The 25,277-nt window shown below is 38.1% G+C and overlaps 2 protein-coding genes across 3 annotated transcripts in view; one reads left to right on the top strand and one right to left on the bottom strand.

The window, feature by feature from the left end:
- Positions 1-279: 279 nt before the first annotated feature.
- Positions 280-13,906, top strand: C10H6orf62 (chromosome 10 C6orf62 homolog). 2 transcript variants are annotated; one of them, XM_022562358.3, is made up of 5 exons: positions 280-392; positions 3,423-3,599; positions 4,611-4,733; positions 7,920-8,054; positions 12,504-13,906. In XM_022562358.3, the coding sequence occupies exons 1-5, from the start codon at positions 351-353 to the stop codon at positions 12,627-12,629; spliced, it is 603 nt and encodes a 200-aa protein (XP_022418066.1). In that variant the 5' UTR covers positions 280-350; the 3' UTR covers positions 12,630-13,906. The 2 variants fall into 2 exon arrangements, with proteins under 2 accessions (XP_022418066.1, XP_022418065.1); XM_022562357.3 differs by lacking the exon at positions 280-392 and adding an exon at positions 409-1,730.
- Positions 12,675-25,277, bottom strand: part of ACOT13 (acyl-CoA thioesterase 13) — a 16,018-nt gene continuing 3,415 nt past the window's right edge. Inside the window, exons 2-3 of the mRNA XM_022562359.3 lie at positions 17,972-18,156; positions 12,675-16,282 (exon numbers count right to left, since the gene is read on the bottom strand). Coding sequence (XP_022418067.1) covers positions 16,126-16,282; positions 17,972-18,156 — 342 coding nt within the window. The 3' untranslated portion in view covers positions 12,675-16,125. The remainder of the gene's footprint in view (positions 16,283-17,971; positions 18,157-25,277) is intronic.

Here is a 25,277-nt window from a genome sequence, read left to right as displayed (position 1 = left end):
GCTAGAGGGCCCGAACCCCACCCGAGAGTCGGTCAGTGAGTCCCGGTCTCCGCGGGGACAGGGAGGGGACTTCCCCGTCATCCACCCCCGCCCCAGCTGCCTCGAGTCCACCCTCTACCCCTTTGGGAAACCAACTAACGACCCCGCCCTAAGCAATTCAAACTCGGGAAACATGGCCTGTTCAACGTGAGAGCGGAATCCGGGAACTTAATTTTTTTTTCTTGGGGGGGTGGGGTGGGCATACTTTAAAAAATAATATTAACGCAACTATTTTCTTTTCTTCCCACTGATCCTTCCCATTTACCCTCTCCCGCCTCCTCTACCCGGGCGGGGATTGTTTCCACGATGAAATGAGTGAAAACCCGAGTGATCCAGTGTCTCCCGTGGTGCGAGTGAGTCGCTGCCGCTGAAGGCAAAGGGTGGGGGTGGGACCTGGGGGGTGGAAGGCCGGTGGTCCCCAGGCACTGCCTGGGATTTGGGAGAAGAGCCCGCCACCTTTGCCTCAGCAATGCTCACAAGAAGATAAGTCGCACTCCCCACGGTCTTGCACGGGGGCAGATTCATAGGGAAGGCTCCCTTGGGGAATGTAGGACTCATTGCAGGACTTGGGGTGTTGGGATCCCGGGCATTAATCAGGTCTAACCACAGAGCCGGAGTCATTATTGTATTCTGTACCCCCTTTCCCTGTGCCATCATGATTCTCCTTGGCAGCAGCATTAGCAGCCGCCTGAGGGTGAAAATGTGGGTGATGGGGAAGTTGGTAATGACTCCGCTGTTTTTTCTTATGGCTCCTTTGGGCAACAGCTGCCCGCCCCCGGTATACACTGTAGTTGATTGCAGGGAAGCCCTGTACCTCTCCCCTTCCTTCTCAACCGGTTTTGCACTTTTCTCTTTGCTCACCACCAAGTGTAATCAATAACACGCACTGACAATATATAGCAATAGTGAAATCTGAAATAACTAAGAATTAATTAGGTACTACAGCCATGGATCTGGCTGGGTAAAATCCAATTGGGTATTTCAGTTTCATTCACCTACCCTGTTTTGGGGGGTTATTTTGGTGGCTTTTTTTCCCCCTTTCCTTTTTTTTTTTTTTTTTTTGACATTCAGAAAGCAAGGATCACAGTCCCCCTCCCCATTCCTTTTCATTATCCCTTCTCTGAAAAGAGGGAAAAAAATCCGGATGGATTTTAAGGATTGGACTGATGTCAGCTGTGTTTTATTGCACACCTAAATCCTATTAATAGGTTTTTCAGTTCCCCCACCTTTATTTTGGCAGCTAAGCCAAATGTGTTTTCCAAAAAGTTAGTTCAAGTATTTTCTCCTCTTTCTTTCCTTCCTTCCCTTCCTTTTTCCCATCTGACCCCAAACGTTATTGTCCAAACATGACTGGACAGCAGCTTTTGTTTCTTGACCCTGTAATATGACAGTCTGCTAATATTGCCAGAAGGTGCAGTTTTTGGGTTACAGTCTTGATTTTAGCTATTCAATCATATTAGCAGGAAAAAAATGACTTGTTTCTGTTGTACTTGAGTCTTAAGAAAAAGTGCCCATAGTTTAGTGACAATTTCCAAAGGCTTTAGTACCACCTGTATTTCAAAATGGGGGACCCAAACTCCCGGAAGAAACAAGCTCTGAACAGACTACGTGCTCAGCTTAGAAAGAAAAAAGAATCTCTAGCTGACCAGTTTGACTTCAAGATGTATATTGCCTTTGTATTCAAGGAGAAGGTAATTTAAAGTTCTTAATGTGAATTAGCACAAGTGATTTTTGTAAGTGTATATTAGGTTAAAGAGTCTACATTTGTGTGCTTTAACTTTGACCCTTGTGGGTAATTATCTCAATCAAAGGAGTTGCGGTATAACTATGAATGGAAGGCTTGAGTGCTCTTGGTTTGGTATTAATTCTAAAGCTTCTTAGGATCCACTTTTAGTTAACATGGGGTGGGTAGCATTTGTAAAACTCATTTATGTTTTACAATGAATTTCATTTATGTGGAGTTACATAAAGAACTTGATAACTGAATTTAAAGATTGTTTAAAGTATACAGAATGTTTGAAAGTAGTAAATTAGAATCAAAATGTTTATATGCTGAAAGCGATCTGGTTCATCAACTCGTTACCTTTTCTCATGGTACATTTAACGAAATAGAATGCACTTTAATTCTTAGAGCAATTGATTACTGTAAAGGTTTAATTTGTGTTTAGAAGTGCAGTTGATTAAAATTCAGAATGACCAAAAGAAGTTTAAATTTTTTGTCTTAATCAGAATTAATTCACAGTTAAATAGCAAATAATAAGTTGTGAGAACATGATAAAAGCAGTATTTTTTTGCAACTTAAAATAATGGACACTTTCTTAGATAATCGATCTCTCTTTGACATGAGGTCAGGTTATGAATATTAAGGAAATACTACTTTGATTTTGTGCTTAAATTATGAGCTAATTTGATATCAGAAATATCATCTTAGCGTGGTATCCCTTTAATTTTCCCACGTTTTTACCCCACTATTGAAGATACTAGTATTCAATATTTAAGAATGCTCTTGAGTATAGCATTTTAAAATGGTTTCAAAAGTGGTTTGTTTTGAAATGATACCACGGATTTACTTTTTTTTTCTTTTTTTGTTAATTGCAGCATTGATAAGATGAGATTTTAGTTGAAGCCATTATAATGTAGGTTCACTAGAAATAAATACAAGATATAGGTAGTGAGACTAGATATTTGAATTTAATCTGTGAGATGCCCCAGATTATACCATCTAGCTCTTCTAACACCTATGAAAACCTGCTTTTATTCTTTGAATGGACAGTATCCAGGCAGTTGTCTGAGGAGTTGATAAATTTTATAACCTAAGTTGATGATGAGCCCTTGATCTTAACTACGTTTGAAGATTTGGTAGACTTTTTTTTTCTTGAATGTTGACGCTTGTAGTTATGTAATATCCAGAAGGAGTAATGGAAATTGACCCTTTTAAGGAGTGAAGCAGTTAATTTGTCTGAAGAGCTTTGATTTTAAACTGCTGAGATTTTAATTTGGCTGTATATAGGACCAGTTAAGTGAATTTACATCAAGAGTAAATCACTGTTTTGTTTTTTTAACCTTAGGGGTATCTGGTGTTTGTTTCTCACAGCATTTAAGAAATATTGTCTAAAATAAGTACTTGCTACGGTTACCATAATGCTATAAAACCATGCAGTTAAAACATTCTAATAGCCTGTTTGTGTGTGGTAGAGGAGTAAGGGGGTTGGGAGAAGAACAGAAGGATCCACCTATTTGGAAATCTGTGTTTTCAGTACAAATATTACATCAGTTAAGAATTTTGCTGGGTTAGAATAAAGGTACATGACATTGTAATATGAACTCTGGGTGTTAAGACAGTGTGCTACCTGTGGGTTAATACACCTTTTTTTTTCTTTTAGAAGAAAAAATCAGCACTCTTTGAAGTGTCTGAGGTTATACCAGTCATGACAAATAATTATGAAGAAAATATCCTGAAAGGTGTGCGAGATTCCAGCTATTCCTTGGAAAGTTCCATAGAGCTTTTACAGAAGGATGTGGTACAGCTCCATGCTCCTCGATACCAGTCTATGAGAAGGGTAAATTCTGTTTTTGTCTTGGTTTTGGTAGGTTTTTGTGAGTTAAACTTGGGTTTTTCTTCCTCCTAAGAATGGGTAGTTAATTATGGTCATAAATCTCTTTAAAAGTGGAATTTAAATAAAGCATGGATAACTTTCTTATGTGTTATTATGTTGGTAATTGTGTACATTGTTGCTGTGGTTCGTGGTTTATATTACTGTTCATTGGGATTTCCTTTTTCAGGGGAGAACATCATGCCCCTTATAAGTAAGGAATTTTGCTAAACTTCTGCAGCTCATTGAAAGAAAGTTAGTCTGGGCAAACTTGAACAAGAGGTCCCCAGGATTAGTGGGCTTGTTGGGGAGGCTGGAGATAACCATATACTGGTCTGGAAGAGATTAGTTGGCCTCAATAATCAGCATACAACAAAAATAGCATTTCACCTGTGATTAGAAGGTAGTGATTCATATTAGAAGTTCTGATTTTGAAGAGTGGAAGGACTTTAAAAGAAAAGACAAAAAATTAGAGCTGCGGTTGGAGTTTTCACTATGCACTGAGTTAAGATCTTGATGTGAAAAACATTGGACTGAGTGATTATATGTGGACTCTATAAGATAAAAATTAGAATTAGGTCATGAGCTGTTCAAATTGTATACAAACCTCATAAAAGACATAAAGTGATACATGGTTGACCCTTAACAACACAGATTTGCACCAACTGCCAGGATCCACTTATAAGCAGATTTTTTTCAATAAATACATATACAATACTACTCAATCCACAGTTGGTTGCATTCACAGATGCAGGACTGTAGGTGTATGGGGGGCTGGCTCTAAAGTTGTGTGCTGAAATTTCGACTCTGCTCAGTGCCCTTCATGCCCAAGCTGTTCAAGGGTCGGCTGTATAGTGGACCTTTTGCACTTGTAAAACGTTTCTGTAGTCAAACCCTGTAAGTTGTAACACTGCTTGTTCTGGCTTTGTTTCCTTGAAAGTAAATTTTTTTTTTTTTTTTTTTTTGGGCATTTTATAGGATGTAATTGGCTGTACTCAGGAGATGGATTTCATTCTTTGGCCTCGGAATGATATTGAAAAAATTGTCTGTCTCCTGTTCTCTCGGTGGAAAGAATCTGATGAGCCTTTTAGGCCTGTTCAGGTATTTTATTCTAAAATAAGTGTGGTGAACATGTAAACAAGTTGAAAACTCAGAATAGGGTCCAATTAAAGAAATTCTTTGGGAATATGCTCTCTAATAAGTTTTACTTCATGAGTCCCTCCTCGCCTTTTGACTGTTGTAATGCAAGAATAGGAAGCGTTTGGATTATAGAATCTCTTGAGAATGAGGTGGTTCTAACTATCCAGTGTGTCCTTGAAATTATGGTCAGAGAAAATCTTTTAAGGTAGACATTTGTTTATTTATAGAGGAGCCCATAGATGAACTTCAGAAAATCTCTTCCCCTGCACCACACACACTCCTAAAATACTTTATACTTAACCCTGGTTGTCAAAGGAATCTAAGAAATGAATTTCCAAACCCTTTTCTAGGAGTTGATTTGCATAAAAACTTTATAGGAGAAAAGTAAATGTAGTAGTGGTTCTTAATTAACTTTCCTTGACATCTTGCTATGTTTTGACTTGTCATTTGATGTGCTTGACAATTCTAGTGCTTTATTTCAGGGCATTTACCTGGGTGTTGATGATTTTAATTTTATTTATAGTATATATATATATATATATGAATGGAAGGAAGTACAACAATATCCACCAAAGTGTTAATTATGATTAGTTTTAGGTCAGATATAGCTGACTTTTCCTTTTTAAATATATGTATGTGTTTCAGTAAATTTCTATATGAGCATACTTATTTAACAATCAGAAAAACAAAGAATTTGCTTAATTCGCTACTCTGTACTGTGGAAAGCTTCGCGAATGATAAAACGTTAACTTACGGACTGAATATAAGCAGTAGGATATAGGTAATAGCTTTATAATTTTAGAATTCTACTGCAGTAAAGTAACAATGTAAAAACAAATACACTTCTCTGAAGTAATTTAATATACATAAATATCCTGAAAAGCTTTAAATAAAAATAACATAGTTTTTTCTTTCAAGATAGATGAGAAAGGGAAAAGTAAACTTTAACTCACACTTTTTTTTTGACTCGAAGCAGTTTAAAATCTGAATACTTCAGTCGTGAGATTTAATAGGAACCAGAGTAAAGATTGTTTTAAAATATCCAGTTCTACTGTATTCATAGTGCTGTGAAGTACAGAGAAGCACTAGTAAAGTAGATCTCTTCTTTCCTCTTCATCCCTTACGCTGTTGCTTTAGGTTAGCTCTTCATCACACTATTAAAACATTCATTACTTTTCTTCTGGGAATTATTTCTTACATGGTACCTATGAGAGTTTTCTTTTCAGTGTGGACCACATCTTCCCAAATCTTTGGATATTCAAATCGGATAGAATTGAAGTGCCATAGAAATACAGACAAGGCCTTTTCCAGTCTCACTCAAATCTCTTTTCAGTGTGATACTCTACTGGCCTCTTCCATCCACCCTGATATTTGCCATATTGAAACACTTGAGGCTTTCTTTCTTGAGCAGTGTCTTGATTTTGACACTTGTGTTTGTGTAGGTTCTGTTTCCTATAACGGCATTTTCCAAATTACTTACCATTACTGTTTTCTCCAAGGAAAATTACTGTCATCTTTCAAGGCCCAATGCAAAATCACTTCCTAATATTGCACTCTTGTCTACTCTGTTAATTCTTTCTTCCCATAGCACTTTAACAGTAAGAACCCATTTTGGTTTTTTACAAATAACCACATCTTATTCGGGGAAAGATTTGAAGCAGGTTAGGTTTTATATTTCTGTGTGCTTTTCCTCTCCAGCAGTATGTGAGTCCCTTAAGGTTGAGATAGTCTTATTCATATTTTTCAGTATCTGATAACATGCTTTTTGTATTCTGAGTTCAATAAATATTTGAATTGTGCAGAGGTACAATTCAGTATTACATTTTACATACAATAGTACATAGGGGATACCATAACATCTTTTGCGTTATGGTTTATGAGAAAAACTACTGGGTAGTAAAATCCTAGATAGCAGGAACTGATGTTTTTTCCATGTTAGTATTTTCTGCTGTCTTTGACATAATAGGAGAATAAAGATTGTTTGAACTGAATGGACTAATAATCATTTTTACAGTTCACTATCTAAATATCAGATTAAAGTTTCCAGGTTTCTTGAATTCCCCGTTAGCCTGGTGTTTTCACCTAGCATTTGGCCTCTTCACAGACATTTTGTGGGAGGATTGTGTTAATCTTCCTCATGTTAAAAGATTAAAAGAATATTATGACTGACTTGATAACTGTTCTTCATAACAAAAAAAGGTTTTTTTTAATCTGAAAAAATACATATAAAAACGTTTTTTAAAAATTTGAGGGGGGGCTTCCCTGGTGGCACAGTGGTTGAGAGTCCGCCTGCCGATGCAGGGGACACGGGTTTGTGCCCTAGTCCAGGAAGATCCCACGTGCCGCGGAGCGGCTGGGCCCGTGAGCCACGGCCGCTGAGCCTGCGCGTCCGGAGCCTGTGCTGTACAACGGGAGAGACCACAGCAGTGAGAGGCCCGTGTACTGCAAAAAAAAAAAAAACAAACTGAGGGGTTCCTGTATCCTCAGGTGCTCATCCTTGTGAGGACTGGAAGCATATTTCAGGTGTGGGCTTTACATTTCGTTTACTCCTCTTAACTGATGGGTTAGAGCCCTGTTTTAAGTCTTAAAAAGTTAAGGGATTTGCACAGGTCGTATAAGTAGTGAGATGTGCAGCTGGGATTGGAATTTGGAATATAAATAGATTTATTTCCAAGAACCATCTACAGTATTCCTTATATGTTATAATAACAAGAAGGGATGTGTCATTGGGCTTAAAATACTACGGTAGGGGTCTTGAGCTGAGTGGGTTTGAAAATCTGATTTTATGATATTTGGCTTAAAATCATTGAGTATTAGGATTTAGTCAGTTTGGTGTAGTTTTTCTTAAAGGTCAAACTATGAAGTGCTATCCAGTAGAACTTTCTGTGATGAAGGAAATCTTCTGTATCTCAAGAGACTAGTTAGAATGGAGGCCACAAGCCACATGTGACTATTGATCATATTGATATGTGGCTAGTACTACTAAAGAACTGAATTTTAAATTGCATTTAATTAATATAAATTTAAGTAGTCTCTATTGGTTACCATACTGAACAGCAGAACTCTATGCATACGAGTGCAGCTGATGTTTCAGGTGGTATATAACATGTTTGTGGTTACACATAAACATTTATATTTCTTAATTAGGCCAAATTTGAGTTTCATCACGGTGACTATGAAAAACAGTTTCTGCACGTACTGAGCCGAAAGGACAAGACTGGAATTGTTGTCAACAATCCTAACCAGTCAGTGTTTCTCTTCATTGACAGACAGCACTTGCAGGTAAGCTGTTTTTTACTTTTCTTTTTTTTTTTTAAACCACATAAGGGCTCATTTTAAAAGCTTATTGGCTATCAAACTGTTTTCTGTGTTACTTAATTCTGTTTTGCTCCTTCAACATGGCATTAATTTTGAAGTTACTTAAAAACCAAGAAACAGACGTCCTGACCTTAACCGAGAACAGTGGTTCCCAAAACTTTGCTGCATATTAGAACTACCTGGGGAGCTTTTAGAAGTCATGATTCCAGTGTGCAATAATCAAAACCTTTACTTTGAATAAAATCCCCAAGTGATAACACATTATGTTTTGAGAAGCACTGGCCTAGACCTTTTAAATAAATATCTGAAAGGATGAGGCACATCTGTTTTAAAAGGTGCACATGTGTTTTAAATAAGTACTTCCAATTTAAGTAGCAATCCAGGTATTCCAAATTGATTTTTATTCTGTAAAGTGTTGTTTATTCTTACCAATCTAAGCCTAAATATCATCACTTAGAATTTATAGTAGATAATCGATACTTTGTTATTAACTTTTAAAAATGGCATCATTTCAATTTATTTAGCATTCATTCAACAAATGAGCGCTAAGTGCCAGGCACTGTACGGCAATGAACAAGTTAGAAATTCCTTTTGGGTTGACATTCCATTGTGGGAGACCTAGAAGTAGATAAGTAAAATATATAGTTAGATAGTGATAAGTGCTAAGAGAAAAGAGGGAATTACATAAACTGTTGGGTGTGAATTCTTAGATGGTGTCACCAGAGAAGGCCTCATTGAGAAGGTGATTTAAATTAAGACTTATTTTAAAAGTACACTATTAATTACATTGTAGAACATTTTTGTTTTTATTTAAGAGTGAGTCTATGCAAGGTACTAGAAAAATACAAATGGGAATCATACTGCTACCTTCAATGAGCTGGTAGACTACTTGGGAAGATTGTACATTTTCCACTTTGTAAAAAGTTAAGTAATTATGGTGTAGGTACAAATAAAAAAAACTGGGAATTAAGATTAGGGGCTTCCCTGGTGGCGCAGTGGTTGGGAGTCCGCCTGTCGATTCAGGGGATGCGGGTTCTTGCCCCAGTCCGGGAGGATCCCACATGCCGCAGAGCGGCTGGGCCAGTGGGCCATGGCCGCTGAGCCTGCGCGTCCGGATCCGCGACGGGAGGGGCCCCGGCGGTGAGAGGCCCGCGTACCGCAAAAAAAAAAAAAAAAAAAAGAAGAAGAAGAAGATTAATTTCACTGGAAGCATCTGATAAAACTGATAGAAGAACCATACAATTTAGGTGGGGTGTTTTTGGTTTTGGCCTTATTGTTTGTTCTCAGTTTCTTCACCTCAGCTTTCCTTTGGTGAATACTTTTTTTTTTTTTTTTGCGGTACGTGGGCCTCTCACTGTTGTGGCCTCTCCCGTTGCGGAGCACAGGCTCCGGACGCGCAGGCCCAGCAGCCATGGCTCACGGGCCCAGCCGCTCTGCGGCATGTGGGATCTTCCTGGACTGGGGCACGAACCCGTGTCCCCTGCATCAGCAGGCGGACTCCCAACCAGTGCACCACCAGGGAAGCCCTTGGTGAATACTTTTTAGTTCACTCTATTTTCCTTTTTAATTGCCTGTAGTGTACTTTCATTTGAGTTACTTGTTGAGAAAATACTGTATAGCAGGGTATTGACTTACATTGTGGAATCCACAACAGAGATTTTTAGTCATAGATTTAATAATAACATACACTAGTGTAGCAACTTCATTTTCACGTGAATATATATGAGGTCAATAATACTATATAGAAATGACTAGTGAATTGAAGGAGTTTATTGGCTAAATAAGTTAACAAATCATCTCTTTTTATGTATCGAGGTCAGGTGTTAATATTTTATGAAGCAAACAGCTTGAATCCTTTTAATGAAAAGAAAATTATAAGCTCATAAGCTAAATTTGGGTTGAAGGTAGGGTGTGACCAGTAGTCTCAGTTTGTCTGGAATGTCCTGGTTTTAATACTGGAAAGTCCCAAGTCCTAGAAACCCCTCAGTCACTCCTGGGCACACTGGGATCACTGGTATCTGCTAGTTGTAGATGAATTTGTTCTTCAGTGCTCTTAGTCCCCTTCTTCCACTCAGGTTCTGTTCTCGATCTTCATAAGCTGGAGATGTGTTGCTATATTGGCATTATATGGAAGAATCAACCTGCACTAGTTCATGAGGGAATTGATATAATAGTGGTGGCCACCACCTATAGTATACAGTTGATGCTTCAACAATTCAGGGGTTAAGGGTGCCAACCCCTGTACACTTAGCATATGACTTTTGACTCCTCATAAACTTAACTAGTCTACTGTTGACTGGAAGCCTTACTAATAATGTAAATGGTCGATTAACACGTATTTTGTATGATATGTGTGTTATATATTGTATTCTTAACAATAAAGCTGAACAGAAGATGTTAAGAAAATCATAATAGAAAATACACTTACAGTACTATACTGTCTTTGATACCTAAGTTTATGAATTTTATTTACAAGATGAATTGTCAGTAACTACAATATTGTTTTATATGATACAAAACACTAGGTGTTGTATTAGTAACATCTAATTATATTAGTAACATTAGACATCAGAAAGATAATGTAAAAAAGAAATTCATATTTATTTACAGGTATAATGATCCATATATTGATATTGAAGAAGTGCAGTATGGTTGCTTTATGACAGCGTACTGTAATCGATACGATTGCTTCTTGGTAGCCTAGCTGTCCACTAACGAATGCTAATGAATGAATCATTATGAAAGTATTATGGCATACAGTATTATAGGCATATTCATAATACAGTATTAGAAACATTGTAACATTTTTTTAAAAGCCACTTACAGGCTATGTTATTTCTCCAGTTGTGAGAGAGGCATACTGTATGGTAATGTAATCCTTTGAAAGCAAAGCAATAAAACAGGTAGAAAGCTAACACATTAATTATATATTAAATGGCACTAACCTTATGCCTATGTAAGAATAGACTAGGGTCTGCAGTTGACCCTTGAATGACACAGGTTAGAGCTGCGCTGATCCACTTAATACATGAAGTTTTTTCAATAAATACATACTACAGTACTGCACGATCTGCAGTTGGTTGAATTCGTGGTTGGTTGAATCTGCTGATCTGGAACCGAGTATATGGAGGGAAGACTGTAAACTCTATGCAGATTTTCAACTGCAGGTAGGGTCGGTGCCCCACCGCCTGTGTTGTTCAAGGGTCATCTGTACATATATTTTATGCATTCATGACACACTTAACTTTTTTTGAAATTTCTAGACTGCGTGGTTTGTCTGTTTTTTCAAATTATCACAAATCTCCAAAATTTTCCCAGTATATTTATTGGAAAAAATTTGTGTATAAGTGGACCTGAGCAGCCCAAACCCATGTTGTTCAAGGGTCAACTGTATTATGCACCAGACTCTATACTAAGAGCTTTACCTGTATGAGCTTATTTAATCCTCACAGCAGTCTTCTGAGGTGTAGATCTTACTACTACCATTTTATAGCTAAGGAAATCCAGAAATTAAGAAATTTGATAAAAATCATCTAGCAGAGATCTTCTGTCCTTTATATCCTAATATAATATATATGATAAGGGCTAGAGCAAAAAAGAATTTTGAATGCGCAGTGGCATAGAGGCATATGCCTAGAGTCTGAATAGTCATAGGTTGTTTTAAAAGTTAAAATGAAAAAATATATATGTATAGGTTCATTTACATATGTAGGTAGCTAGTCTGCTTCAGACATTGGCAAAGGCAGTCTTTCACCTTTTTTTTTAAGAGGTGCTATAGTGAAAAGATGCAAAACTTTGAAGGCAGTTCTGGGTTCAGATTTCTTCTTCCACTTACTAGCATTGGTTATTTGTGAAAGCACCTAGCATTTGTTTATCACATGTTAGATGTTAAAATAGTACCTGCTTTTTAAAAAATACTTAGAGTTTGATTTAACTGTTAATACGTTGGCCTTCTAGTCCTTTCCCCCAGGATACACTTAAATCTTTTTTTTACCTATTTCTAATCTCTCTACCATCTACTCTCACCACATCTGCTGTCTTTCTGTATACAAATGTGATTGCAAACCTCTGTTCAAATCTGTCTCCATGAAATGCTTTTAACCCTGATTTCTTTCAGCAAGTAGTCTGTGTTTGACTTTCCTAACTTTCAATTTTTTATTCTGCATAAACTCTAAACATTTAGTTTATAATCATGTTTACTCTGTTTTCTCTATATTTTGTATGGCAAGGTTCTGTCCCATTTAGGCTAAGGTCCCTATGGATGGGAACCATAATTTCTTCCCTTACTCTGTATGCTTTGTTACTGTGTCCATTAAGTGCTTAATAAATTGTGGGAGATGGACTTCATGTGATAATCAGTCATTTATGTTAAAGTCTTTATTAAGAATATTAAAAAAAATTTTCCCCTTCCAGACTCCAAAAAACAAAGCTACAATCTTCAAGTTATGCAGCATCTGCCTCTACCTGCCACAGGAGCAGCTTACCCACTGGGCAGTTGGCACCATAGAGGATCACCTCCATCCTTATATGCCAGAATAGAGTGCTGACCAGCAAAATGGAGAAGATCAGAGAGTGCAGCAGCAGTTTTTTTTCTTTTTTTCTTACCACTTTATTCTTTCAGAGTTTAAAGAAAATGGACTCATGCACAGAACACTATGCATTTTGAAACCTGTTCATCCTGGATTTTTTTTTTTATCATTTGTATCTCAGAACTTAAATTAGATGTCTTCTGCACAGACTGTGTGAAAGAAGATGCTTTGCATATTTGCTGCACTGCATCAGCATCTTACTAAAAATGTGAAATGAAAGGACTATTGTACACTGAAATGCTTAAATGTATCTGAAAGCACAAGGTGATACTCATTTTTGATAGTCTTTCCATTTGTGCTGGTTTTTGCCTCTTTGACATCTGTCATCAGTATTTGGAGGGTGAGAAGTGAATGTAACAGGTATAAATAACATTTTAAAAACTTAAAGCTTTGCTATAATCACATTGTTCCAGAGCACTGTCGGATTCATTCTAATGACCAGAAGTGGTTGTTTTAAAAAAAAAAAAAAAAAAAAAGAAAATACAACCATGGGAAAGAAATCTTAAATGAAAAAAGCATCTCATTGTAGGCATTCTTGCCTCATATATTACTGGGCCATGTTTGTTTCCTGGTACTCATAAATATATGTATTTTATTTCCAGATCTCTCCCCAAGTTGCTGTTATGAAAGAGCATTCTGCTGAGTGTGGATTCAGTTATACACATTAAAGCAGATCTGGAGTCTGAAGTAGCTAAGCAGCTATAAAACTGAGAGATACATTCATAGCTGCAGAAACCATAATAGGTAGAGGACTTTCCTTTTGGTTTTTGTTTTGTTTTTTGTTTTTAAAAAGATTTTTATTATAAAGGAAAAAATTCCAGTGAATTGTGCAGAAATACTGGTTTTTACACCACCCTAAAGGAAAACTTAGGGTTTTTTGAAGTAGAAAAGTTACTAAAGTTGGATCTTAAATTGTGAAAACATACAAAAACACCATTGAGTGTCAAAGTTCTAAAAGGAGAACTCATTTTGTGCAATGAACATAAGGAAAGACTACTGTATAGTTTTTTTTGGTTTTTGGTTTTATTTTTCTTTTAAATGAAGAAAAGCTTTGCTTAAGGGTTGCATACTTTTATCGGAGTAAATCTGAATGATCCTACTCCTTTGGAGTAAAACTTAGTGCTTACCAGTTTCCAATTGTATTTAGCTTCTGGTTGGAATTTGAATAAATGAAAACCTAAATAAAATAGGTGAAAGTTCCCTGACTATTCAGGTGAATACACAAAACTTGAAGTGGTAACTTTTCTTCTAAGTCGCTTGGGTACCTGTTATTGATGACCTTAGGAGGGTTTATAAACATGGCTAAACAGTAAACTCAAGAGAAGTTGGGTTTATAATTTCAACAGGTATGGGAATCAAGGACATTTTGTTAGCTTTTAACAATTATCATCCTGGCTTTATGCCTGGCTTCATGGAAAAAAAATATTCTTAATTTTAGAATAACTTTTCACATGTTTTCTGATCAATTTAAAATTAGAATCTATTTGAAATTAACACTTTATCATGGCTGGGTACTGTTCTAAGCTCTTATCTTAACCTAACAACCTTGAGGGGATCTAGATGCAGAGGTTTAGGAACTTGTCCACACTCATTGTGAGTAGGGGAGGATTTAAAACCTGGCTGTCTGGCTCTGTAGAGTTAAAGTTTTTATCTTAGAATAATTTTAATTGGGAAAGTTATAAGTAATACAGAAAGCTCCTGTATAAACTTCACCCACAAAATAACTCTTGACATTTTGACGTTTTGTCTTTCTCCATATATTTATATATATTTTCTGAATCGTTTGGGAGTTTGATCCCTTCCCCCTCGGTACTCCATATATCCCAAGTACTCCATATATCCCAAGTACAAGTACCACAGTAAAATTATCAAACTCAAATGTAACAATGATATAGTTTAATTTACCATCCATATTTCACTTTTGTTGATTGTCCTCCTATCTTTGATTATGTGGTTTTTTTTTTATTTCCCTATAGTTAGTACAGGATCATTGCATTCAGTTGTCATGTTTCTAGTCTCCTTTAATCTTGAACAGTTCCTCAGCTTGTTTAATGACCTTGACAGTTTGAAGAGTACAGGCCAATTTTTTAAAACACAGAGTGTCCTTATTTTACATTTGAGTGATGTTCCTTCATGGTTAGATTTGGATTATGTATCCTGGCCAAAGCCCAATGTAAGTACCTTATGCCCCCTAGAAACACACTGTCCGTGTACACTGTTGATTTTCATTTTAATTGGTCAACGTGATGTCCTATTTCCCCATTTTATAGTTATTATTTTATATCTACCCCTCCACATTTACCAGCATTCTGTTAAAAGGAAGAGCTCTCCTGTCTCTGCTGTTTATTCAATATTATTACCTAAACAGTATGGACTCCCTTTTCAATGCTGTATAATTTTCATGCCTCTCATCATTTTCTTGAGCACTTCCTTACTTTCAAAGCACAAGATATGTTCATCTTGTAATTTCCCTATCTCAGCCCCCAGCTCAGAAATCAGGTATTTCTCCAAGGAGCCCAAGTTACATTTAGTGGGAAATGCTAGATCTGGGTTTCTTGTGTGCTCACTGCTATCAAGTCTGCTTCTGTCCTTTCAGCAGACAGATCAGCATGTATTCTAAGACAACCAAAGGACAATAAACCTTTAACTGTTGACTGTGTTTCCAGTTTCCAAAGTTGCTTTGGAACTTTATGATCTTCAGTCATGAAATGTTAGCTAAGACCCCCTGATGGCAGAAACCAACTATTATGAATGCCATAGTCAGGAAGACTTCGAGAAATGGACTAAACAATTTGTGAACTTGGTCTTTCCAGTACTGCAGATTGGGAGATTCAAGATCTGCATGGTTTTATCCTAGGTACGAGGAAAGGGGCTAATAGTATGCTGCCCCCACCACTATAAAATATGCCAATCCTGTAATAAATTCTCAGAAAAGCAGTGCACCCACTGGACTATTTATCACTAATGTGCTTAGCCTGAAACTTTGTTGAGGACTACTCAGTCTACTTTATTTTCCAATGTGGCCTATGGTTCATCTATTTTGAAGTTCCATAATCTTGAAATTGGGTTAAAAAATGTAACATTTTAGAGCTGAGAAGGACCTACAATTTGTTAAGGATTAATCGTTAATTTGTATTTCTCCTTTATCTTGAATTTTAGTTTCAAGGTAATCTTATCTCAAAATGGTCCTGCTAGCTTTGCTTTACCTGTTTTCAAAACACTTTTGAGCTACGAATGTTTTCATCCAAGTATCATGTATGATTATAAACTAAAACTAAAGAGGCTTAGAATATAGACAACTCTATCCTATATTCCACTTGATCTCTATGGCATTTTCCCCAAAGAAAATATTTCTTTGTGCTAATTTATTTTGAAAATTATATTTGTTCAAGTCAGATTTACTCTGGACATTCATTGTTGAGTTTCTTTAGGTCACCCTGCTGTTCTCAGTTTCCCAGGTGTTTTGTGTGTCTGCCTTGTGCTATTAATTTTCCCGTGGCCTTGTTCATCAGATCCACAGAAACAAATGCAAGTGTTTTTCCTTGCTTCAGAACATGTGCTGTAATCACTATATCTTCTCCCATTTTAGCAGGTGACATGTACCTTGAAAAGAAACATTTAAATTTAGTTAACAGCAAATAGGTTTTAAAAGAGAAAGTTGTCTGCATCTCATAACAGCCTTATGTTACTTATTTACTCCTAAATAGTTTAAGAATAATATCCTTTCTAATTTGAATGGCTGGTCCTGACCAAGTTATATCTTACTGATTCCTTATGCACACAAATTTCTTTTCCCAAAAATATAGGAAGGGGTTTTCAACTGCCCCTGCCTCCCCGCACCGCCCTATTTTTTTTTTTTTTTTAGTTTCCCACTTAATATTTGTGGCTAGAGGTTTCCTTGAGCTTTCACTTAATTGGCTTAACTTCCTAGGTGAAGTAACACTTGGTGTTAATATCTTGTCATATCAATATGCAGAACTTATTCAACTCTAAAATGACTTAATAAGAACTATAAGGAATTAATATGAGGCCCTTTTGAATCTCAGGCAGCTCTTGATGGTGGCCAATACTTTGGCAACACATACTTGGAAAGGCCAAAATTATGTTTAGCTTATTAAAAATCCTTTAGGATTGTAGCAGCAGTATCTTAGAAGATCAGGAAATGCAGTGCTAGGTTGGAAGATCTCTGCTTGTAGAGAGATCTTAAGGCAAAGGGTCGTAGAGGGTCTTGAGGCAAAGCAGAGTCATCAAGTGGTCTTACCCTTATCATGTGGAATAAGGTAAGGACTGCTGAATAGGCTCACCAGTGCCCAAGCAGATCCTTCTTTTTGTACGTCTTAATTTCAAAACACCATTTGCATCTTGTCCTGTGATTTGCTTACTGCACTCTCAATTTATTTCCATAGTAGAGAGAGACTGAAAGTTAAGTTAGCCTAAGAAAAGATTTAGATTGTTTAAAAACCTGATACATTATTTCCATTGCCCTTGTGATATATCACATTGGCTTTCCCACCCTAACCCCTGCCTCCCCTTCCAACAAAAATCTTTCTTGTCTTGCTTAGGTGGAAAAATCAATTGTCTTGAAACTAAATCCCCGGGCCCTGCACTCTTTAGTGAACGGGACACTGGCAACAGTACTAGTTAATGTGGGAATTTAATTTTTTGCATCTGGAAGTGTTTGACCCCTGCAGGCATTTTCACAACAGTGAGTGACAAACCTGACATCTGGGGTTCTGCTTCCTTATCATGAGAGCATGTCTGTGCAGTTGCAGAAAAACATGAAGTATTGCAAAACTGGACATTTGTGTTCACCTTGTTACAAGGCAATGGCGATGTATACGTGAAGGTTTCCTCAACTTTTATTTTTATTCTAGCTTTTCTCTATAGGTACTCAGTACAACCTTCATGAGACATTTGTACAAGTGACACTTTTAAGGATTGTATGAAAAACAGTTACAAACCGTGAGTTTGTGATGATTTTTTTCCCCACCAGTATGCATATTAGAAGCTGAATGTTTGCCTTTTTGAGTGTTTAGATCATTCCCCATTTATTACTGGTTATATTACTGATTACTTATTATTACTGATATATATTGTACTTGGAAATTAATTCCTCTAGTTCTAGATTCTAAAACCATGGAATATTTTAAGGCAAATCTATAGCTGCATTTAAGGATGACCAGCTAAGGGCACCTCATGCTTTATTTATGTTATGAATGTGTTTCGTCTCGGTTGTTTGAAATGAGTTACCACGTTGGAAAAAGTTATTTGGGGTACAGTTTGGATACATACGTTATGTTCATGTCGACACTGACTCCGGGTGCTCCCCTTTCTGTGCACAGCAGAGCATACGTTGATACGACATCCACTAAAGTGGCTGTCATGCCACCATGGAGGGTGCCCATTTTATTGGTATGCTGCTCTTCTACTTTCACTTCACAAATCACTTTCCCAGGGACAGCAGAAACAACAGTCACCTAAGTGTAAAAAAAAAAGAATTTTGAATATTTGGTGGTATTAGAAAAGCCCAAACAGCCTAACAAGAACTATCATTGGATTAAACCAAGTCACCCCCAAAATGTTGATTCAGAAATTGAAAATCAAGTTACCAATCTCTCTCTGATAGAAATTAACTCTGATGTAAACTGTTTTGAAATAAAAAGGAATACTTAGGGAAAAACAGGAGTAGTTTTTCTTAATCTCCACTCCTCTGCAGAAATCAAACATTCCCTCTGAGCTTTTCAGCCTGTGTACAACAACCTGGCATCTCTTAATGTCTCCTTAGAAATTTTGCACCAACAAAGCCAGCTGGTCCTTGTGATCTGTTAACCCATTATAGTTTTAATTTGGATGTTCTCTAGTTTTTGCACAAAGTAGTTTTTTAGATTGACTTCATAATGAATGGTTTAAAACCATTTATTGGAAGAAATTGAGTAATTTAATGCATTACTAGAATTAATAAGCTTATACCATAAACTTATTTTAATATGAAAAAAGTTTGATAGAATCCAGCAAAGGTAAATTGCTGCTTTTAAGGTCCTGCCCCATTTATGGTATAATAATGAAAAAATTATATGAAAGATAAAGTGTGGAACAATGAATTTAAAATGTTATATCAAACATCTTTAGAAAGGAAACTTAAAGAAAAATAATAGAAATATGTTTCTTATATCCTATCTAAATTACTAGGAAAAAACATCATAGATAATATTTAGAAGCTGGAACTAAACTGTGAATGGAATGTGTTGCATCCAGCAACGTAATTCTCACCGTCACTAGAAGTGTTCAGGCAGAATATGGATGAATATTTGATGTGTCTGTTTTTAGATACAGGAAAGGATGTCTCAAGCATTAAATGGTTTAATTCTAGATAACTACCATTTATTGAGCACTTTCATGTCAGGCACTGTGCCAAAGTCTTTCCATATACTATATAACAAGGAAGGGATTATTTCCAGTTTGTGTAACTTAAATTCAGAGTGGTTTACTCTCAAGGTCACCCAGGATGTGACAGAACTGAGATTCAGATCTAGGTCTGTCCACCTCCAAGTCTCCCTAGTTGCTAAGTATAGAATCTCTAGGTATTCAGCGGCCTTTATGCTCCCACCAGGCAGACATTTCAGCATTTCACAAACTATGACTTTAGTTGTTTGTTGTTGTTTATCCCCTAGAAGGCCCTGATGTAAAACAGAAACAGAACTATAAAATATGAACCATCCTAAATAATATGTTTTGCTTAATGGGTAAATCAATGGAAAAGTAAACGTTAGAACGGGATCAAGTCTATTTATACAATAAATGACCTAGCCACAAGATGTCCTCATAAACTAATAATACACACCAAGCAAGCCCAAGGTGTAAACTCACCTTATTGGGGGCATTTACCTGAGTCTGTCAAGCACTGCAGTCTAAAGATGAACGAGATCAAATCCCTGCTTTTACGGGGTTCCCAGTCTAAAGGAATAGACACACATGCACACTGCAGTAGAGCGAATTACTGCAGATAGGATAAATACAGGTTGCTGGAAGTAAGGATCTTACTTATCAAAGTATGTTTTCAGGTAAGAGACATTAGGAAAAGCATCCTGGGGAATTATTTGTGGATTGAAGGACGGGCAGGGGTTAGGCAGGTGAAGACAGGAAAAAGCCAGGCAGTTCAAGAAATAGAATCGAATAGGAAAGCATCATAGTCACCAAAGGTAGTTTAGTGTAATTTTAAGGTATGGTGTGTTTAGTAGAGGTCAGTTCTTAAAGTTCCATTTTATTATCTAACTTTGGCTGGGATGACAAAAGGTAAAACAAATGTCAGTTGGATTTTCTACTGCAGACTACTGATTTTTTGTTTTTTTTGGCTGCATCAGATCTTAATTGCAGCATGCAGGATCTTCGTTGCAGCGTGCGGGCTCAGTAGTTGCAGCACGCGGGCTCAGTAGTTGCAGCACATGGGCTTAGTTGCCCCACAGCATGTGCGATCTTAGTTCCTTGACCAGGGATCAAACCCATGTCCCCTGCGTTGGAAGGCGGATTCTTAACCACTGGACCACCAGGGAAGTCCGCCAAAATACTGCTTTTAATATTTATCTTTTTCCACAACTTGACAAAGGACATACTAAGATACAAAACTGGTTGAAAAGGTACGTTGGAATAGAGATACTTTTGTACTGGTCAGCCAGATATGGCAGAGAAATGCTTTTATGTGTTGCCAATTCTTTTTGGTTTTTTTGGCTGGGCTGCATGGCTTGTGGGATCCTAGATCCCTGACCAGGGACCGAACCCGGGGCCCTCAGCAGTGAAAGTGTGGAGTCCTAACCACTGGACCGCCAGGGAATTCCCTGCGTTGCCAATTCTTGTCTCCCTCAGTAAAAATAAGTAAACCAATGGAAGAAGGGATGTCCAACATTGGGATGTCCATCCCAATGAAGGGATGTCCTACCCAACCTCCCAGAACTAAGAAACAGTCTTGCGGTGGAAAAAACAAATGGAGAGCTACCTGTCTGATGAAGAATGGGGCTGGGGGCCTTCCCTGGTGGTGCAGTGGTTGAAAATCCACCTGCCGATGCAGGGGGACACGGGTTCGTGCCCCGGTCCGGGAAGATCCCACATGCCGCGTAGCAGCTGGGCCCATGAGCCGTGGCCACTGGGCCTGCGCGTCCGGAGCCTGTACTCCGAAACAGGAGAGGCCACAACAGTGAGAGGCCCGCGTACCACAAAAAAAAAAAATGGGGTTGGGGGGAGGACACTATTTAAAAAAAAAAATAGATCTCAGTCAAGATATAGGCTGTAGAGAGCACACATGTTTATTTGGTTACTAACTATGGCTAACTTTGTGTTACAGACCATGCTTAGAAATGTACATGCATTGTCTTACAGGCATTGAGACCCTGTCTCGATCCTCACAAATCTTTGAAGTAGTGTTATCTCCATTGGACCCAGGTGTCTCTGGCTTAACCACTAATGCAAAACTGCCTCCCCTCACATCTCACCTGGACTGCTGCAGACAACTAGGACCTCATGCATCGGGAGGAAGATGGGCGTGTAGCCTTTTATGATGCCATGGGATCAGAAATATAGCTGCCATGGCCCCAATAATCCTGCAGGTTGGATGACTGCAATAGATAGGCAAGAACTTTTATGGCTCAGCCCAGTCTGACACAACAGACTTCTCAGTTTAGCATAAAAATGGTCTTAAATGGACATGCGCTCATATAAACATCCGCCCCTTTTCTGTATGGCCTGCAGTGTACTGTCTCTTCCCTGCACCTCAGGCATTCACATGAGTTTATATGACTCATGCTACCACAGCATCCCCCACTGCCACCCCAGACCTGCAGGCTCAAATTCCATCACAGAGAGAGAGGCTTCAGGTGACGAACACAGTTTCTCCCTTCCTCACTTAGCTTTTCAGTAAAGACATTGAGAAGGGATCCCTAATAGTCAACAGCAATGAAGGAGACAGTCCCTAATAGGAAGCTCTGCCCAGAACCCAGAATTATTCCTAGGCCTTGAGGTTTCCAATCTTTCTGGTCTTTAAGAGTCACCGCCTGATTGGGACTGCTGCTGATTGCTGAGCAGCACACACGGCCTCTGCTAATGGATAAAGAAACATATGTCTCTGGCTCTGTAAGGGTGTCTGTAACGGGCCTCAAGGAGTGTGGCACATGGCATGAGAAAACCTGCACGTATGTACAAACGTGAGTCAACCAAGGAGATGGAATGCGAAAGACCATATGTATGCACAAAAGCACAGAGAACAGGTAATACTGGTGGATGAGAATTTTGTGTATTTGTAAAGGAGGCTGTTTTCAAAGCAATTTGCCCTGATGATGGACACAGCTGATTTCACATGTGACACAGTACAGATACCAGAGGAAGTGTGTCTGAGGATGATGTAAAAATGCACCTGCATATAAGCAGGAAAAGAGGTAAAGAGTAAGATAGAAGGTGGCATTGTGATGGGGTGGCAACGGCAAGAAAAATAGTTGGAAATTATGTTAAGGGGCCATAAAAGGGCATAAGCTATTCAAGAATTGTGGTTCAGCCATGCTGCTGTATCAGCCCAACATTTCAGTTTTATAATAAATGTATGTTTTAGTAGCTTAATTACACAGGTGACTAGACCAATAGTTAAGAGTACTAGCTCTGGAGCCAGACTTAGGCAAGATCCTTTTTTTTTTTTTTTATATTATTTTTGGCTGCATTGGGTCTTTGTTGCTGTGCAGGCTTTCTCTAGTTGCAGGGAGCGTGAGCTACTCTAACGTTGAGGTGCGCGGGCTTCTCATAGCAGTGGCTTCTCTTGTTGCAGAGCACGGGCTGTAGACGTGTGGGCTCAGTAGTTGAGGCTCGCAGGCTCTAGAGCGCAGGCTCAGCAGTTGTGGCGCACGGGCTTAGTCGCTCCGTGGCATGTGGGATCTTCCTGGACCACGTCCCCAGCATTAGCAGACAGATTCTTAACCACTGCACCACCAGGGAAGCCCCTTAGGCAAGATCCTTAACTGACTTTCCTTAGCTGTAAAGTGGAGATGATAGCACTACCCTCCTAGAGTTTTATAAAGATTAAGATAAAATTCAAATTAAGTTAGAATGGGGCCTGGCATACCATAGGTGATTAAAACATTTTAATTCTCATCCTTATCAAAGTTGTGACTCAGACACAACCATCAAACTGAAAGTTGGTTTGAATAGTTTCACATTTGCTTAAATTTTTAAAATTTGCTTAAAATTTTTATTTTAAGCAATTTTAAGGTGCAGGGATTTGCTTAAAACTGCCCAGTTGGAATTGTTTCTGTCGCCAAGATCAAGGATGACTTAATTACTAAATTCAGTGGATGCTTTTCAGCCTGTCCCTTACTTGACCTCTCAGCATTCTGCAACATCTAAACTGTTTTCTGGCCTTTCCTGAACTCCCACGTTCGCACCTCCGGATTCTTTTCCTCCTCCATTAGCCACTCCACATCCCCTTTGCTGGCTCTTATTCTGCAATGCCCACCAGGAGTCAGAGGGTCAACTAATCATTCAGACTCACAAGCCCACCAAAGGCTACAGTTGGTGCCAGTTTCACTCAGGATACAGGACAGTTTCTCTAAGGTTAGGTACTATAATACAATGTTAACACACAGGCAGGGAGCGGACAACTTGGGTTTAGATCCCCCTTACTAGTTGTGAGGCCTTAGAAAAGTTAAGCTTCTATTTTCTCATGTGTAAAATGGGGATAATAATAGTACCTGCCTCATCGGGTTGGCAAATGGCAGATTTTTATCAAATTATTCTAGAATGCTTATAAAGGTGGATGCTATGAAGGCCTCTGTCACATCAATCACATTGGCAAGATTTCTCTCAAATACAGCTTCTCTGCTGCCTTGAACCTGGAAAAGAGGGGCTAATAGAGGAGGAACTTCCTCACCACCTACAGACTGAGGATTGGGGCTATCCACTGCTCTAGATCTCCTCTCAAGAGGGAAAGCACAAACTTGGGTAGAATTTTTGCAGCTGATCTAGTTTGGAATGTAGTACCTGAATATAGAGTCATTCCCAGGAAGGAATTATGCCCTGCAGGAATGTAAATATGGTGAGCCAGTTATGATAAAGCCACAAGTCAAACAGCAACAAAGAAGTTTAAATAATCTGTTCACTGAGGAACAGTATTCCAGAAATATCTATTGGCATATCATGTTGATAAATTTTAAATAATATTACTGTCATTTTGTGGTAGATCCAAAGCCTCAAAAGTTTTTCTAGTAAGTATAAGGTCAATTCTTACCTTCCTAATCATTTCTATAGTCTTCAAAGGCTGCTTATCTTTCTCAACCCTGTATGTCCTCAAGGTTCAGTCCTAAATCCTTAATGCTTCTCTCTAGTCTGTGTTCTTCCTCTTGAGACATCTCATTCACCTACACATCTTCACCTCTCATTTCCACAAGGATGACTCTACACAATTTTACCTTGCTTCGGAACTGCCCTCCCTTATTTCTTTGTGTGTTGGATTCCACATGGTTTTCCAGATCTCACCTGAGATTCCAGATCTCACCTGAGATATGTCCTTCCACATGTGTTATTGTGGGGGAAAGAGTTCCACTGGCAAGTAACTTAAACATAATAAGGTTAAACATGTTTATCACAGAACTAGTCAAAAGTTTTAAGATATAAAAGGGTATAATGGCTCCACTCAGAGGAGATACATAGTGTATCCAAATTCAGAGAGACAGACTGTAGATGAGGGTTGCCAGGGCTGGGGAAAAAAGGGAATGAGAAGTTATTGTTTAATGGGTAGAGTTCCAGTTTTGCAAGATGGAACTCTGCTATGGACTTGCTCCCAAAGAGCTCTCAGTGAGGAGAGGGAAGACAGAAAAATCAACAGATATTTTCAATAATGAATAGTAAGCCCTATGATAAAAGTTATCATAGGAAAGTTCTGGAGATGGATGGTGGTGATGTTACAACCATGTGAATGCAATAATTACTATTGAATTGAATACTTTAATATGGTTAAGATGGTGAACTTTATGTTATGTGTATTTTACTACAACTTTAAAAGGGGGTATACAACATCAATGTTTTCTGAAATTATTTATTCATAGAACTCTTTTTTCTCAGGGCACATCTGATGGGACTGTTCCTTGGAACCCACTTTTCTCTTCTCTGAGACGATAAACTCCTAGAGTGCGAGGCATCGTGATTGGCATTTCTTTATAACCTAGAGTACTTAGTTTGTTGACTGATTTAAAAGTGATCTTATAGCAAGAACAGGACACTTTCTTTTTTGGGCTTAAAACAAAGTTATTTATTAGATTTTGATTCTGTCAGTTGGCAATTTAGGCTGGGCTCAGCCAGCCAGTTCTTCTGTCGGGCTTGCCTGGACTCACTCTTGTTTCTACAGGCAGCTGGCAGATTGCTAGGAGCTGGTTGACTTAGATGGCATAATTCACATGTATGGTGCTTGGTGCTGGCAGTTGGCTGGAGTGATGGGAGTGACAGACCACATGTAGGACATTTATTTTGCATGTTAGTTTTTCTGAATCAGTGTTTTATAAAAGATAGGTTTTGTGGGTATTTATAAACACTGATAAAACAGAGGTTTTAAAAAGAGAACTGGCTTAAATAA

The sequence above is a fragment of the Delphinapterus leucas genome, chromosome 10 (assembly GCF_059928025.1).
Source record: "Delphinapterus leucas isolate spDelLeu-1000000601 "Yukka" chromosome 10, BTC_Dleu_Yukka2, whole genome shotgun sequence".
Taxonomy (NCBI): domain Eukaryota; kingdom Metazoa; phylum Chordata; class Mammalia; order Artiodactyla; family Monodontidae; genus Delphinapterus; species Delphinapterus leucas.
The sequence above is the reverse complement of the archived record's forward strand: the minus strand, read 5'-3'. Positions and strand labels throughout refer to the sequence as shown.

What these genes read in the sequence shown, in the direction of transcription:
- C10H6orf62 (XM_022562357.3), top strand. Translation starts at nt 1,602, where the DNA reads ATGGGGGACCCAAACTCCCGGAAGAAACAAGCTCTGAACAGACTACGT. An exon ending in CCTTTGTATTCAAGGAGAAG is followed by an intron (nt 1,731 to 3,422) that starts GTAATTTAAAGT and finishes TTTTTCTTTTAG; the next exon opens with AAGAAAAAATCAGCACTCTT. An exon ending in AGCCTTTTAGGCCTGTTCAG is followed by an intron (nt 4,734 to 7,919) that starts GTATTTTATTCT and finishes TTTCTTAATTAG; the next exon opens with GCCAAATTTGAGTTTCATCA.